General features: G+C 36.7%; 1 protein-coding gene across 4 annotated transcripts in view; it reads right to left on the reverse strand.

Moving 5' to 3' along the window:
- The window catches only part of PDE5A (phosphodiesterase 5A), a 149912-nt gene that overhangs the window by 62757 nt on the left and 69592 nt on the right, over positions 1-17563 (reverse strand). For all 4 annotated transcript variants that reach the window (XM_004747992.3, XM_004747994.3, XM_004747993.3 and 1 more), the window contains exons 8-9: positions 7829-7937; positions 6724-6811 (exon numbers count right to left, since the gene is read on the reverse strand). In XM_004747992.3, coding sequence (XP_004748049.1) covers positions 6724-6811; positions 7829-7937 — 197 coding nt within the window. The remainder of the gene's footprint in view (positions 1-6723; positions 6812-7828; positions 7938-17563) is intronic.

Genomic DNA, 17563 nt, shown 5'->3' on the forward strand with positions numbered 1-17563 from the left:
ATCCCTTCTCCAATGATTTGAATTCTACCTTAAGTACTAGGGTCATATTTTTTTTCAACTACTATGTACTTTTTTCACATTTTAATGATTTTGAAATCAGTCTGCATCCTCATCAACTGCTTATCATAGTTTAATTGAAATCATTTTTTTTCTTTCTTGGAAGTACAGAAAATCAGCCAATGGCACCTTAGAAACAATGATCTATTATATACAATAATACTAATGTAAACATATGTACCAGACTTGGGTCTGTGTTTACACTTTCTATTGTATTCCATCAACCTTTCCATATTTTCTGGCACACATATGATACTTTCCTTTTTTATTGTTGTTTTTGTTTTTAAGATTTTATTTGTTTGACAGAGAGATAGAGAGCAAGAGAGCAGAAGCAGGGGGCGCTGCAAAAGGAGAGGGAGAAGCCGACTGAGCCATCCAGGCGCTCGATATATGATACCTTTAAATTATGTTATTTTTACAGCATTATTTTAATTTCTGACAGAGCAAATCTCAATTCATCAACTCTTTTCATATGTTATTCTGCCAGATGAGTTTTATACATGTTGGTCAGGAATTCCCCTTCCCTCTGAAAAAAACTCTTATGAGGATACGTATTAAAATTGATATAAATCTAATCTGGGGAAAGTTGATGTCTTACAGAATAGGTTATCATCGAGAAATGTTATGTCACTTCACTTACTAAAGATTTTTAAGTTACTCAGGAGAATACTATAATTTTCCTCATAAAGATGCTACATATTTCTGACTACATTTCTTCTTTGCTACTATTATAAATATTTTTTTTTCTTTACTATTTTCAAACAAACTTGTCTTGGCAAAAATTAAAGTTATTTCTATTTAGTAACTTGATAACCAGGAACTTTTAGAACTCTCTGTAGAGAAGTATTTTCAGCTGATTCCACTGGGTTTTCCACCTCACAATCTTAGTTTTTTGGAAGTTTTATTCTTTTGCCTTTTCTTTTTCTGTATTTCACATTGTTTCCTCTCCTCCCTTCTGACTGTTTGGGTTAGAATTTCCTTCGGGCAGTAGTTTTTTTGTTTTGTTTGGTTTTTCATGACTTTAGAAACTTTCTCAATTACTTCTATGAAAAAATTATTTTCTTTATTTTACTTCTATAAAAAATTTAATATTTGAGTCAGTATTGGTTATTACCAATTTTTATGGAATTTCTGCATTTCATCAAAATGTATTAACTTTTCGGTATATTGTATTACCTAATACCTTTAAAAATTTTTTCTGTATCTATAATTACATTTCCTTTCTCATTCTCACTTGTGTAATTCTCTTATTATCCTCAATACCTGTGTTGCTGGTTTATTATTATTGTGTTCCCTATTATCTATTTTTTTCACTCTCCCTTCCCACTTCATAAATTTATCATTTCAATTGCTTTTCTCTGCTTTCAATTTATTCATTTATTGGGGAGCAGGACAGAAGGTGAGAAAGAGAGGTGCTATTTTTCCAATTACTTCAGTTGAATGGTTAATTCAAATTTTATTATTTCTTAATTCAGAAATGGCTGGTTTGTGTTGCATGTGTGTATCATCAATACTTATAAGTTTCTGATGGATATCTGACAGAAGTTTGTATTTGTAAATTATGAACTATAAATTTAAATCTATAGTTGCTAATTAAATCCACTTCAGTTTTTATATTAATTTATTCTAATGTTCCCTTGTACTTTTACCCTCCATGGGATGCATACCAAAGGCTCCCACCACAATGACTACCGGTTTGTCCCTTTCTCCCTGTTTTTAATAGCTTTGGCTTTTATAGATCAATGATGTTAGTTTATTAGAAGCATTTATGACAATTATACTTTCTTGGTGGATTTTAACTTTAATCATGCAAAGCATCCCTTTACAGGATGTTTTTACCTTAAATTAGACTTTCTCTGATACTGTCATTGCTATCTGAATTTTGCCTATCTTATGTAAAATGTGCTCTTATGAATGTTATATATCTCATATCTTCCAGAAATTCCCTCATTGTTTCTAGTCCAGTAAAGGTAAGTTTCTGTTCTCCAATGCTGTGAAGTTCTTCTTACTATTTTGTCAATCAATTCTTGAAAGTATAATTCTTTTTAAAATTATTATTATTTTTTAAGATTTTTATTTATTAATTTGACAGAGAGAGAGATCACAAGTAGGCAGAGAGATGGGCAGAGAGAGGGGGGGAGCAGGCTCCCCACCAAGCAGAGAGACTGATGTGGGACTCGACCCCAGGACCTTGAGATCATGACCTGAGCCGGAGGCAGAGGCTTAACCCACTGAGCCACCCAGGCGTCCCTTTAAAATTATTTTTAATTTAAATTCAATTAATTAACATACAGTGTATTACTGATTTCAGAGGTAGAGGTCAGTGCTTCATCAGTCTTGTATAATATGCAGTGCTCGTGACATCACATGGCCTCCTTACCAACTGTCCCATCCCCCTACCTCCCTCCCCTCCAGCAACCCTCAGTTTGTTTCCTAGAGTCTGAGAGTCTCTTATGGTTTATATTTATTTTTATATTATATATTTTAACTTTTATATTTTAATCTTGTTTCCTTAGTTTTATTTTTTTTCTCATTTTCTTCCAATTATTATTGCCCCTACAGTCTTATTGCCTGGAGCTTACTATAACTAAGCATAATTTACAATTCTCTGGGGGAAAAAAAGCGGATACTTTAAGCATTATAAGCAATGTGCTTATAATGGATGACACTGCACAGTTTAATTATACTTGCATGAGGAATATCCTAACAAATATTTTTATAAACAAATGAGCAGTTAGTGATTTGCCAAATGGTAAATTATTATGAAAAATAATGTGAAGTAGCGTCAAATTTAAATGTATAATCTTAGAATATTTATCTGTGGCTTAGAATCAAATTGCAACACATAGAAGAGCAGAGAATTAGGATAGTAATCAGTTTAGAACATATATTCAGTAGGAAATATAGCTGACCTGTGAACAACGTGGATTAGGACTGTGAGGGCTCACTTATATGTGGATTTTTGGAATAAATATAATACAGTACTGTAAATGTGGGTTGTTTTTTTTTCTGATAAACACAGTATAGTACAATAAATGTATTTTCTCTTCCTTATGATTTTCTTAGTAACATTTTCTTTTCACTAACTTACTTTCTTGTAAGAAAACAATATATAATATATATAACATAGAAAATAAGTGTTAATCAATTATTTCTGTTACTGGGAAGATTTCTAGTCAACAGTAGGCTATTAGTAGTTAGGTTTTGGGGGATTTAAAAGTCATACATGGATTTTTGGGCACCTGGGTGGATCAGTGGGTTGAGCCTTTGCCTTCAGCTCAGGTCATGGTCTCAGGGTCCTGGGATCAAGCCCCACATGGGGCTCTCTGCTCTGTGGGGGGAGCCTGCTTCCCTGCCCCCACCCCTCGCCTGCCTCTCTATCTGCTAGTGATCTCTTGCACTTTGTCAAATAAATAAATAAAATATTAAAAAAATAAAAAAGCCATACATGAATTTTAGACTGAATGATGCTCCTAGTGCTCCTAGCCACACATTGTTCAAGAGTCCACTGTACATATTTCTCATACTTCACTGTGACAAAGGATTATAATTTTTGTTTTATTTTTTCATTAACAATGAGATGAATATGTAAGTTATTTAAAGTGGAGACATTCTCAGCATTTTTTTTTCCTTTGGATAGGAATGGGACTAATTTCTTTAAAAACTGTCCTGAAATTGGCATGGAAAATTGGAGTAAGAATTTCTGGTAAATATGATTTGGGGAAAAAGGCATATTTAGCCTAATAAATAGGGGAAATAATTGGTTAAAATTAATGAATGTTGAATGAGGAAAATATTTCCTTAATAGCACTGGAAGCAAAACTCTGGAAACACTCTGTATTAGCCAGAGCACTAAGAAAACATTTGATATGAAACAATACCTCGGGGAATACAACAGGCCCCATACTAGTCTAATGTCTATAATTTCATCTAAATGTCAGTAATGGAAAAATAGGAGGGGGAAGTAAGATTACAAAAAACACATGGGCCTGTCTGCCTTTCTGCATGTAGCTCTATGGGGATTCTCTATTAAAATTACATAATAGAGGAATCTGGCCTGGGCTATGCAAGAAAAATTATCTACAGCCATGACATTTTCCATGCTGCATCTGTGGGCACAAATTACAGGCAAGAACTCAAATTTTCTGTTTTGTCACACTTTTGAAAGAGCAGGGAGCACTGAAGCTGTTTCTGCCTGTATTTGGAATCAATTTGAACACCCACCCAAACCCCCATTTTTTCCTTTCTTAATAGGGAGTTTTTCCTCTCTGAAAATAACGTTTGCTTACTTTTGACTCTGTTATCAAATAGGGTGACATGAAATGCAGGTCAAGTCTGATTACTTCAAAGGGTTTTTTTTTAATGTTTTTTCTCACTTGAAGAAAACATGACAGGATCATAGCATATGAATCTGAGCAGAGCTGAAAGGTTATTTGGTTCAACTCCACAGAGCTTGAGTCATGTGCTCACAGTGTTGTATATGGTTAAGGGAAGAGTAGCGCCAAATGGAACCCTGAGTCTGCTCCCACCTGGGGCTGTGTGCACTTCACTGACCCAGCTTGCATTTACGTCAAATGCTGAGGAAGGCTGATATGTAACTTCCTGCAGTGACTCCCCATTCCCCATTATTATTCCAAAGAGATGCTGCTGAGGAAAAGCAAAGATGTGACAGGATGTGGTAAGGGGCCACTCAGTCCTCCTTATAAAAACTTACAAGGGAATAATGCATCCCTTCTGGAATTTCACTTCACATTTTCAAAGGTCAGAGGCAGCTTTGTAGTAAGCCTTCATGCTTATATCAAAAAGCTTTAAAAAAATATATTTATAAGGTATATTTCTAATGTAGTTTTCATCTTGCAATAAAATCTTATAGAAAATAAAATCTTATAATACAACGTTTCCTACAGTTTTCTTATTGCTTATGTTAGCAAACTGATGGGTGATAATCTTGATAAGAAAACCCCCACACTGCACACTCGTCAGCCTTTACTGTTCTCTCTCAGAGCTGTGAAGAGTGCAGGGGACCAAATAGCCCAGCAGCCCAGCCAGGAATTGCCAGTCTGGTTTCTGAGAGACTTGACGACGCAGTTCACTAGAAGACCATGGCTGACGACTGAACCATCTCTCTGGGGCAGAGTCACAGTTACTAAGTTCACAAGGCTGCTTTCTAACACCAGAACATTCACGTGGAGCACAAAACAGATCTGTCCCGGGGAACAGGTATGTGCACCTGCAATTGCACGGCCTCAAGCCCAGCTCAAACAATTGTCAAAGCAATCAATGTATTTCCGAGTATATTAAGTTAGGAGTTAAGCTACCTTCGGAAAAAATAATCAAAACAATGGAAGTCAGATTTGGGATGCTCAGTGGCAGACGCCACTGAAATCTCACAGGAAGGACGTACACCAGCAAAGGGGCTGGAAATCATCGAGCGTGACAACCTGCTACACCAGCTGTCCCCTGAGTGACGGCCTCACCACGAGGTCAGAATACTCTGCCCACGCCAATACAACTTACTACATCTGTCTCCGCTCGAGGGGCAAAGATTCCCTGACCCCTGGACAGAACCTCAATAGGTACGTTCAATACTTATCTTTTTTTTTCTTTTTTCATTAATAATACCCCCTACCCCTCCCTTTCTGACTGATAGCCCTCCTTCAATAAAATTACAGTTAAGTCTTGCAACCTGGAAACTACTGAGACTTTTTCAGATAAATTTATATTTCTAAGCCTCACTTCATTAGGGTTTCTAGTTAAAAGTCTGGCCTTTAGGGCACCTGGGTGGCTCAGTTGGTTGGAGACTGCCTTTGGCTCAGGTCATGATCCTGGAGTTCCAGGATCAAGCCTACATTGGGCACCCAGCTCCACGGGGAGTCTGCTTCTCCCTCTGACCTTCTCCCCTCTCATGTTCTCTCTCACACTCTCTCAAATAAATAAATAAAATCTTAAAAAAAAAAAAAAGTTTGGCCTTTAGAAGGTCCTCCTGTTTCCTCTATTTCCAAATTCTCGGGACAATGTTAACAGTTCAGACTACTTTCACATGTCAGTCATGCATGACTGGCATATAAAACCTCAAAATTTCTGTACTACTCTTAATATAACCTGCAATGCCAAATATGTCAATAATAGGTAACATTATTCCATATTTTTCAGAGAAAGCATTCTTCCAACATCCCTAAGTAGGCATTTTTCTATTACCTCAATATAAGAATATAAGCTCCCTGAGGGTGAGGATTTCCACTTAGCTCATCAATTTATTTCAAATCACTAGAACACTGGAGTGCTCAATAAATGTTTTTGAACTAATGAATACAATCTAAAATGTGAACCTCATATTTTAAAAAATCAGAAGAAATGAGACTCTTTAAATCAATTCACATTATCAACTCGATGTCTCTCACTCCACAAACTACCAACACATTCTTCAACAAACATCTCAACAATAATTGAAAAGCATTATAATAATTAATAAAATATATTATAGTTAAGATATTTAAGAATGTCTGCTAACATTTATCAACATAAAATTACTTCAAAATTCTTTTATTATTCCAATTTCTTTTTTACACATTTTATTCCTCAAAATTACACTTGAAGGAACGTGTCTGGGAACACATTTTTTTTTCCTTTGGTAAGTGCAGATTAGATGGTAGTAAAAGGTTTTACCTATCACTTTATTCTTCTTTCCATTTTTTATAGGTGTACAAAGCAAACTTCTAATGCACTGCTGGTTTATATTTCCTGTGTTTTCATTCTAAACAAAAACAAAAATAAAACAAAACAGTTACAAATTATGAAGAGACTGTTTTGCCCACTATGTGTTATATAAACTAGATCAGACATCTGAAACCGCTAACCTATTCATTTATCTTTTATTAGCTGTAGATAGCATCAGAGTATAGAAAATGTATAAATTATAATGAAGTTCACGTAAATGCAATATGCAGCAATTAGTCTTTATATAATTAAGAGTAATAAATATCCTATATTTCTTTTTTTTTTCATTCCAAACTTTCTTAGCAGACTTTGATAATATACAGCAAAATACTAACACAAATATTTACTATACTGGTGTAGCAGATGTCTCAATGACTTAAGACAGGCAGAATCCATAAAGCACTATAATACCTCGGACGCTACATGCTACACACTTGTCTTTCTTTTGGACTGCCACTGTTTCTATTGCCCATACTACTGAAGTTCTAAAGGGGTCTTAGAGATACTCAAATAACAAAATCAAGGCAGCTGCCTTAAAGTGCAATGCTTTTCCAGAGATGAGAGAAAAGACTAGAATTCAAAGTTTTCAGTGCCTGAGAAATGGACTTTTGTAGCTTTGCTGTCAAAGAAAACATACTCACTTCTCCACAGAGCTACTCACTGTAGCTGACTACTAAGTCTATAAGTTTGAGCCATATGGAATTTAATTTCTGAGGATAAACTCAAGAACTCCAGCAATACTATGTAAGGAATGCCATTGACATTAAATAGTTAATAATTAAATTATCTCATAAATTAGTTTAAGATAATTCATTATTATATATTACAGAGCTGGAAAGTACATGGGAAAAATACTTGAGTAGAGCTGACCACCCCTCAACAGATGTTATGAGCTATTTTATTTTCCTTCATCGGTCAGGGAAATCGCTGCTCACTCTGACATATAGCCAATTCTCCGGCCAGGCCTTCAGCTGAAGGCCTGAAGAGTCCCTAGAAGTACAGATCTGATGGGAAAACAGTGTTCAAGCTCCAAGTTTAAAATTGGTTTACTTACTGTCCAGGGAAATCTTTTGTCCTTACTGACATCTGGGATATTAAGTGGTTCCATAGTATTTTTGACATACTGAGCATACATGTAATTGATTCTGTTTGCATCACGTTCCCTGTGGAAAAAACAGATATGAGTTCTTCCTGTGCAGTGAAAAAACAGGGGCAAAACAAAGTTTAAATAAATGATAATATTAGATCCACAATAGCCTTAAATCATAGGTTAAAATGTGTCTCTTCATTGGAAAATGCACTTTCAATGTGATGATTTACAACTTCGTAGTTACTATAATTGAAATGCTTTGAAAAGACAAAGGCCCACGATTCCTCAGCCATCTAAAACAAATTTTAAAATGCTGTTAAGTCTCTCGTGATTCACCTCCCCTTCCAATTTACCCCAACTCCCTTCTCCTCTCTAACACCCCTTGTCCTCCATGATATTTGTTATGCTCCACAAATAAGTGAAACCATATGATAATTGACTCTCTCTGCTTGACTTATTTCACTCAGCATAGGTTGGGGGTACCAGGTGGTGGGTATTATAGAGGGCACAGATTGCATGGAGCACTGGGTGTGGTGAAAAAATAATGAATACTGTTTTTCTGAAAATAAATAAATTGAAAAAATTAAAAAAAAATGCTGTTAAGTAATGCTACCACTCCCGTTAATGGGCATGTTGATTTTTATGCCGCTTATGTAAAATTTGTAGGAGTTTTTCTTTTCATGTCTTTTCTTTTTCACCAGATTATAGAATGACTAAGATCTAGTGCCTGTTTGACTTCCTCAGTTATTTACTTTATCCACAATAGTCATTTACACATTTCAGACCAAGGGGAAATTCAAGCATGTCTAGAAGAATTTTATTAAGCTTTTTTCTTTTTTTCTGCTTTGAGATAATTTATGATACTTTTTAAAATGAAAAATGTATCTTCTTCAAAAAATTTTCCTGAGGTTACAATTTTTCCCCAGTTATTTCCCTGTTTCTTGCTTAAAATGCTGAATATTAAAGATTAATTGGATGTTAGAGGGTACATAAGCATAATGCCAGGACTGCAGCTGGGAAAACAAGATAGACCATGTTTTTACATCAGGAAACTTTGTTCCCAGCAATGGGGATGAATTGGGCAAAGAGTGTCAGGTTGTGGAAATTTACTCAAATGATAAAGATATGCCTATCTTAACTATAATATCACTAACTGAAGAAATAGGAGAGTCTAGTATTGAGAGCAGAATAAAATACATGCTTCTCGAAGTTCCAATATTTTCCCTATCTTCCATCTTCCTTCCCAACCCCTGCACCTCCAAACTGACCAAACTGCCTCTTGGGACGGCTCTCTTGAGCACTAGTGAGTCCACCAAGACTCCTGAAGGCGGTGGCCTCATTCCTGACCTTTCTTTGTAGTATATTTCAGTTTAAATGTAATTTGGTCAAAATGGGTGAAATTTGACCCCATGTCCAGTACTGTATATAAGTGAAAAAGAATAAAGAGCAAATGACAATAGTCACATAGGAGTACATAAATGCCAGCATGGACATTTACTGAGATGACAATGATGATCCGGGAAGGCATGTGGACTGTCTAACACATCAAACCTAGGACCTGACTCCTCTTTCACTCATTAATTGGGTGGAATCTAAAACAATTTAAAAAACTATTCATAAATAGCTAAAGTCTCGGGAAAAGAAAATAAGAAGCTTAATAAAGATAAGAAAAATGGAATGGTGGTTACACAGAGAAAGAAGTACACTGGAGAAGATACCCTTGTCTGAATCTTTTTAAAAATAACAATACTGTTAATGACTTTTATTATTCCTATCACCATCATTATGTTCACAGTGGGAACCAGATGAAACCCAAAATAGTTAAGGGACTTGCCAGAGATCTTAAAATCAGACCCACAGGCATTAACATAGAGAAGGATAAGTAATTTTAATTACCTTTAAATTAAATAGAAATTGAATTTTTTTAAATTTCCTGCAAATGTTCAGTTTTCTTAATGGTGACTTTAATGAAAAATAAGTATTCAGATTTATTAGGTTATGTGATACCATTTTGTTTCTTACTCTCTAAGAAATGCTGGTGAATTCTGAGTCCCCGCACTCAATACAGACTGAGCACCTGCTCCACAAGAGGCACCCTTGGTGTCACATGGGAGACAAGCTTATGCAGGCCAGTAGCTGTCACAAGGAGCTTACAACCTGGCAGAGGCCACGACACAGCACAGACAATCCTTTCAGCTGCCCGTCCTGTTTGGGTCCAGTCCAGTGCCGAGGATGCCAGCTGTCCCTCCGTAACTCTCCTCCGTTCGTCTTTATATGGACACACGGTCACCCAGAACAAACACTGTGCTGCCCAGCCACCATACTGGAAATTCTAGTCAATAGATGTAGGAAGACATATGGCGGCTTCTAAACCTCATGTACGAGAAAGCTGTTGCACGCTCTCTGCCTTTTATTTCACTGCCCTCTCCGCACCCCCTCCCCTTTAAAAGATGGCTGTGATGAGAGGAGCTACATCCCTGATAAGGAAGGCAAGGGCCATACCTTAGAGACAGGGAGTAGAAAGCCCCAAAGTGCCTGGGGGCCTGAGGCTTTGGGGAGCTCAGCTGCAGCACCCGGGCTGCTGACCTCTGGGCTTTTCGAGGAGAGAGTAATTAAACTGCATTCTAGTTTAAGCTACTTCTGTTTGGGAGCTTTTATGTGCAGTCAAGCCTAATCCTTGCTAATGCAATTGGCAAAATGCAAGCACCACACATGTGGAGCAGATCAACAGCTAACACCTACATGGAGAGGATTAGGGAAGAGGAAGCATTAGAGAAATGTGTAAAAGGCGGGATAAGATTTAAGGATGTGGAGAAACACATCAGGGATGAAAGGGAGGGTGTTCCAGCAGGAATAAAACAAAACAAAACAAAAAAACCCTCAGCATAAAACACATCTTTGAAATGCAAGAGTTCTATCTACGGATATTTGGGAAACACGAAATAGATTGTTAGGAATAAAGTGATGGTTTCAGGCTGAAGATGTTAGCCTGGGCAGACAGTGGATTATTCTGAAAGAGCAATGCAAAGAATATGGAACTCCTTCTTTAACTAACAGGACTCTTATGGAGACATACTTGAAAGAAGTTGCTGTGGCCAGTGTCGAAGTTGTTACTGCCTATGTTCTCCTCTAGGATTTTGATGGATTCCTGCCTCATGTTAAGGTCTTTTATCCATTTTGAGTTTATCTTTGTGTATGGTGTAAGAGAATGGTCGAGTTTCATTCTTCTACACACAGCTGCCCAATTTTCCCAACCATTTATTGAAAAGACTGTCTTTTTTCCAATGTATATTTTTTCCTGCTTTGTCGAAGATTATTTGACCATAGAGTTGAGGGTACATATCTGCGCTCTCTACTCTGTTACACTGGTCTATGCGTCTGTTTTTGTGCTAGTACCATGCTGTCTTGGTGATCACAGCTTTGTAGTAAAGCTTGAAATCAGGCAACGTGATGTCCCCAGTTTTGTTTTTCTTTTTCAACATTTCCTTAGCAACTCGGTGTCTCTTCTGGTTCCATACAAATTTTAGGATTGCTTGTTCCAGCTCTTTGAAAAATGCCAATGGAATTTTGATCGGGGTGGCACTGAAAATATAGACTGCTCTAGGCAGTATAGCCATTTTAACAATGTTTATTTATTCTTCCAATCCATGAGTATGGAATGGTCTTCCATCTTTTTGTGTCTTCTTCAATTTCTTTCATGAGTGTTTTGTAGTTCCTCGAGTATAGATCCTTTACTTCTTTGGTTAGGCTTATTCCCAGGTATCTTATGTTTCTTGGTGTTATAGTAAATGGAATCGATTCTCTCATTTCCCTTTGTATATTTTCATTGTTAGTGTATAAGAAAGCAACTGATTTCTGTACATTAATTTTGTATCCTGCCACATTACTGAATTGCTGTATGAGTTCTAGTAGTTTGGGGGTGGAGTTTTTGGGTTTTCCATATAAAGTATCATGTCATCTACGAAGAGAGAGAGTTTGACTTCTTCATTGCCAATTTGAATACCTTTCAAGATATGTCCCCAAAGGCAAAGGAAACAAAAGCGAAAATGAACTTTTGACCCTTCAGCAAGATCAAAAGCATCAAAAAATGGGCAGAAGACATGAACAGACACTTCTCCAAAAAAGATATACAAATAGCTAGCAGACACATGAAAAAATGTTCATCATCATTAACCATCAAGGAGATTCAAATCAAAACCACACTGAGATACCACCTCACACAAATTAGAGTGGCCAAAATTAACAAGTCAGGAAACAACAAGTGGTGGAGAGGATGTGGAGAAAGAGGGACCCTCTTACACTGTTGTGGGAATGTAAGTTGGTGTAGCCACTTTGGAAAACAGGGTGGATATTCCTTAAGAAATTAAAAATAGAGCTACCCTATGACCCTGCAATTGCACTACTGGGTATTTACCCCAAAGATACAGATGTAGTGAAAAGAAGGGCCATCTGTACCCCAATGTTCATAGCAGCAAGAGCCATAGTCACCATACTGTGGAAAGAACCAAGATGTCCTTCAAAGGACGAATGGATAAAGAAGATATGGTCTATATATACAATGGAGTATTATGCCTCCATCAGAGAGGATGAATACCCAACTTTTGTATCATCATAGATGGCACTGGAGATTATGTTGAGTGAAATAAGTCAAGCAGAGAGAGTCAAGTATCATATGGTTTCACTTATTTGTGGAGCATAAGCAATAACACGGAGGACATTGGGAGATGGAGAGAAGTGAGATGGGGGAAATCGGAGGGGAAGACGAGCCATGAGAGACTGGACTCTGAGAAACAAACTGAGGGTTCTGGAGGGGAGGAGGGGGATTGGGTGAGCTTGGTGGTGGGTATTAGGGAGAGCACATATTGCATGGAGTACTGGGTGTGGTGCATAAATAATGAATCTTGGAACACTGAAAAGAAAAATAAAATTAAATGGATAAAAAACAAAGCAAAACAGGAGTATTATGGTGGCCTTAAACACGTGCCTCTCAGAGCTCCAACTATAGGAAGCATCTCTGATGGGTGTCTCTAGCTACTGAACTCTATCTAGATCCCAGGGCCCTGATGAAGACTGCACCTCCTACAGCTGCTTCCAGATGAAGACTGAGCCCAGTGGGGATGTGAAGGCAGGTCCACTTCTGGGAGACCTGGGACTCTTCTGACAGGAGACCAGCCAGAGTTCTCCCCAGAAGTCTTGCCAAACTTTCCTCACAACTCCCCAGCTGTCCAGGATGCATCTACAAAATACTCCTTCCTTCTTCACCTACCTCCACACTCTATTGAAGTATAGTTGACACACGATGTTAACTTTGGTTTCAGGTGTACAACACAGGTTTCAGCTACTCTGTATGTTGTGCTGTGCTCACAAGTGTAGCTACCATCTGTCCCCATACAGTGCTGTTACAATACAACTATATTTCCTATGCTGCATGTTTCATTCACATGACTTATTCATTCCATAACCGCAAGCCTGTGTCTCCCACTTCCCTTCACCTCTTTTCCCATTCCTCTGCCCCCCTTCTTTTTCCTCTTTTTCACTGTAGGTCAGACTTGTGTGGGGATCCACGGGTCTCCTAGCTCTGTCTCCTTTTATTCTTACAGGGGATTCCCCTAATAAATTTCTTGCACATTTAATCCAGTCTTGACATTTTTTCTTGGAGGACTTGGGCTAATTTTGACATCTAAAGCTTTTTGCACAGTGGCTATCAATGGAATGTACATGAGTATATCCTTGGAGAGACAGGGACATGGAGCTGGGGCTCACTGAGAAATTTTTGTGCTTTAGAACTAAATGGGAATCATTGCATTTAATACTATGTGCCAAAATTTTCTGAAGCATTTTGTGTACATTATCACATTTAGTCCTTACTACAATCCTGCTATCAGTATCCCCATTTTACAGATAAAGAAATTGAGGCTTTAAGAGGTTAATTCATTTACAAAATGCTCCACGGCTCGTAGATGGTGGAACTTAAATTTCAATCAGCCTGACTTCAGAGTCTATACTCTTTTTCTACTCAGTATGCACGGTTGTTTTTAATACTACTTTTTACAGTGTTACTAGTATACATATTCCAAGAAGGTTTAAAGAATTAATTCTATGCAATTGTCATTTTATGATAAAGACGTGCATTTATAAATTAACATCAAGTTAACTGACATGGAATTACAGCACTAAAATATCATTTTTTTCTTCTAATTGGGTGGCTCTTATGAATAGAGGCACAGAAACTCCACAACGTCCCACCATCTGGAAATGAGCTAGTTTCCCTTCTGAAATTTGTAGGCAACCCAAGTTCCAAAACCTTCCTGTGCTTTATCTCACTGACGATATGATTCTGATAATTATGTATAATGTTCACCCTGAATATTTATTTTTTAGTTTTATGCTTAACATTGCAAGTCCGTCCTCAATGTGTTATTTTAATTTATAAAGGATAATTAGTGGGTTGGTTGGACAAATACCAAATGAGCAATGCTTTTCAACTGAAATGGCTGGTCTAAAAGAATGATTTGCTTACTGCTGACATCATAGAATTGCCTAGCATTTAATCTCATGGGAGAGTGTTTGGATTGGCAAAGTGTTTAAGAATGAGCATCGAAGAGTCCTGAATTCTAGCAATAATTTCAGCAAGGTGATAAAGAGTCTGCTGGTAAAGTGTCACTATCAGTTCAGTCCTTTGTCAAAATGCTGAAGGTACCACACATCATTTTTAATTCAGAGGTTTGGCAACATTAGGCCTAATATCTCATTTTTATTAAAATAATAAAGTATATTTATATCACTTAAAGACTTTTTATTGATTATTAGTATAAAGGCTAACTTTAAAGGGTGTCTGGGTTCTCTGTTGGTAAGGGTCTGCCTTCAGCTCAGGTCATGACCTGGTCTTGGGATCCAGCCCTGCATCATCAGGCTCCTTGCTCAAGGGAGCCTGCTTCTCCCTCTCCCTCTCTGCTGTTCTCCCTGCTTGTGCTCTCTTTCCCTCACAAATAAATAAATAATAAAATCTTTTAAAAAAAATTTTTTAAAGAAATAAAATGTCTAGCTGATATAAGGCATTAGTGAATACTTTTCAATACTGTAAAATTATTTAATGGATTAGTTAAAATGATCCATTAAATTACTCTCTTTTAAGGTAATCACACTGACTTATGTATCCTTTATAAAAATCTTTATACTAAGACTGTCTTGGAATGATTTTAAAAAATGGAAAAATACCTTTTGTTTTGTCTGCAGAGAGGGAACACAGTATTCATCAGAAATAAATCGAGTAAGACTACACTTTTTTAAAATGCATATTTACCAGTAGAGGTCACTATCACATCAAATGGCCTTGTTCAGCTACCAATAGAAATTAGAGGACCAGGCTGAATTGGTAATAAAATCAAAATGCCAGTATATAAAATGTAATTATGTAGACTTATGCTGCTGTACAAATATTCAAAGGTAAATGTAGATAACTCATCACTTTATACTTTTTCTTGATCTTACTTTTAAAATTCAACTATGACATATGGTGTTGTCTTAGTTTCAGGTGTACAATATAATGATTAAACAATTCCATATGCTTCTCAGTGCTCATGAAAATAAGTGCATTCCTAATCCCCTTTATCTACGTCACCCATCTCTAACCACCTCCCCTCTGGCAAACACCAATTTATCCTCCTTATTTAAGGATCTGTTTTCTGGTTTGTCTGTTTGTTTGTTCATTTGTTTCTTAAATTCCATATATGGTCATTTTATATAATTTATGTCATGTGTTATTTTCATATTATTTATAGGCTATAGCATTCCAGAATTTTGTCATACCTATGGATATATGTAAACACATTAAAAATACATGTTTATATTTATATATGTAGCAGTTCATGATGCAATTTGAAAAGTGAAAGAATCAAATATTTATGTGTCTTATAAAACATGTCTTATAAAACGTGTCTTATAAAAAGCAAAAATTTTGTAGCATCATAAATCAAAATTATATTAATGTTCTTCTTAGGAATAAGAAACTTCATCACTGATTTAGGCAGGAGATACCAGCCTTTAAAAGGGTTACACACATAATCACCAGACATGGACTTACTATCACATATTCAGAAAGGACTCAATCTAGCTAAAGAACTAAATGTCCAATATGCCAGAAAATACAATGGCACACAAAAGGGCTTAGGAAATGGGATACTTGTCATAACCAGCAATGCCAAGAGGGAAGCAGACATCAGCTATGTAATTCTAACTTTATGAACGAAAAACTCCAGGTAGTAAAAAAAATCTCTAAAGAGAACATGGTTTATCTACTTTTGACTATGCACCCCAGGCCCAAGTCAGCAAAAAAGTCCTAAGTCAGGTGTACCATGAGTTAAATGAATTCCCTTTCTGCCCCCAAGTTACATCTGTCCCTTTGTTAACTCCTCAAATTCTTTTAATCAGATAAAAAGTATTTCACTGTATCAGAATGTTAAAATAATAGTCTAGAAGTAATGAATCTTTATTTACAAAGAATCGCTTAGCCAACTAAACTTGAAGTCACTGTGGTCAATAGTGTCTCCATTTTGCTGAGGGAAGACATGAGAAGATAGAACACATGAAAGAGATAAGGAGAAGAAGGGGATGGAAGACAAGTATGCAGGCCTCACACTGATCCCAGGGGTCAGTCTTAAGAGGGTTTGAACAAAACCAGGTTGTGCACTTTAATCTTCTGTTCTAAACTCAGACAACTGTGTTTTGCAATTCTGCTTTACATGATCTACAGAAATGATTTTCATTTCCAATTTTTTTTAAAGATTTTATTTATTTATTTGACAGACAGAGATAACAAGTAGGCAGAGAGACAGGCAGAGAGAGAGGAGGAAGCAGGCTCCCTGCTGAGCAGAGAGTCCGAAGCGGGGCTCGGTCCCAGGACCCTGGGATCACGACCTAAGCTGAAGGCAGAAGCTTTAACTCACTGAGCCACCCAGGCGCCCCTTGTTTCCAATTTTTTATTACAAATATTTTCAAATTTTTAATGAACATTTTGAAATATGCAAAAAAGTTGAAAGTCAAATGAATATCCTACTCTAGATTCAACAATTTTTAATGTTTTACCAATGTATTTTATCTATATGTTTGTGTGTATATATTTATTTAAATATATGAAATTTAGATATATGTACTTATTTATCTTTGCCTGAACCATTTTTATTTTTTAAAAGATTTTTATTTATTTATTTGTTTGTTGGTGAGAGTGAAAGAGAGAGTGAGCACAAGCAGGCTCAGCCAGAGAGAGAAGCAGGCTCCCCGCTGAACAAAGAGCCTGATGCAGGACTTGATCCCAGGACCCTGGGATCCTCACCTGAGCTGAGGGCAGCAGCTTAACCAGCTGAGCTACCCAGGAGTCCCACCTGAACCATTTTAAAGTAAGGTGCAGATATCCTAATATTTCATCCTTAGGTACACCAGGATGTATCTCTTAAAAATAAAAACAGTTTCCTACTAACCACAGTATCTTCCTATTTCCAAAGAAAAGTAACAGCAATTCCCCATCAACTATCTACTACCTGATCCATATTCAGATTTCCAATAGTTCTCAAAAACTATTCATTGATAGCTGTTTTAATGTGAATCCAACCAAGATTTATACACTGTGTTTGGCTGTTATGTCCAAGATATTCCTTCCCTCCATTTTGTTCCATGATACTAATTTTTGAAAAAGATCAGGCC

Source organism: Mustela putorius, unplaced genomic scaffold (genome assembly GCF_011764305.1).
Source record: "Mustela putorius furo isolate JIRA1106 unplaced genomic scaffold, ASM1176430v1.1 tig00000721_pilon_pilon_pilon, whole genome shotgun sequence".
Taxonomy (NCBI): Eukaryota; Metazoa; Chordata; class Mammalia; order Carnivora; family Mustelidae; genus Mustela; species Mustela putorius.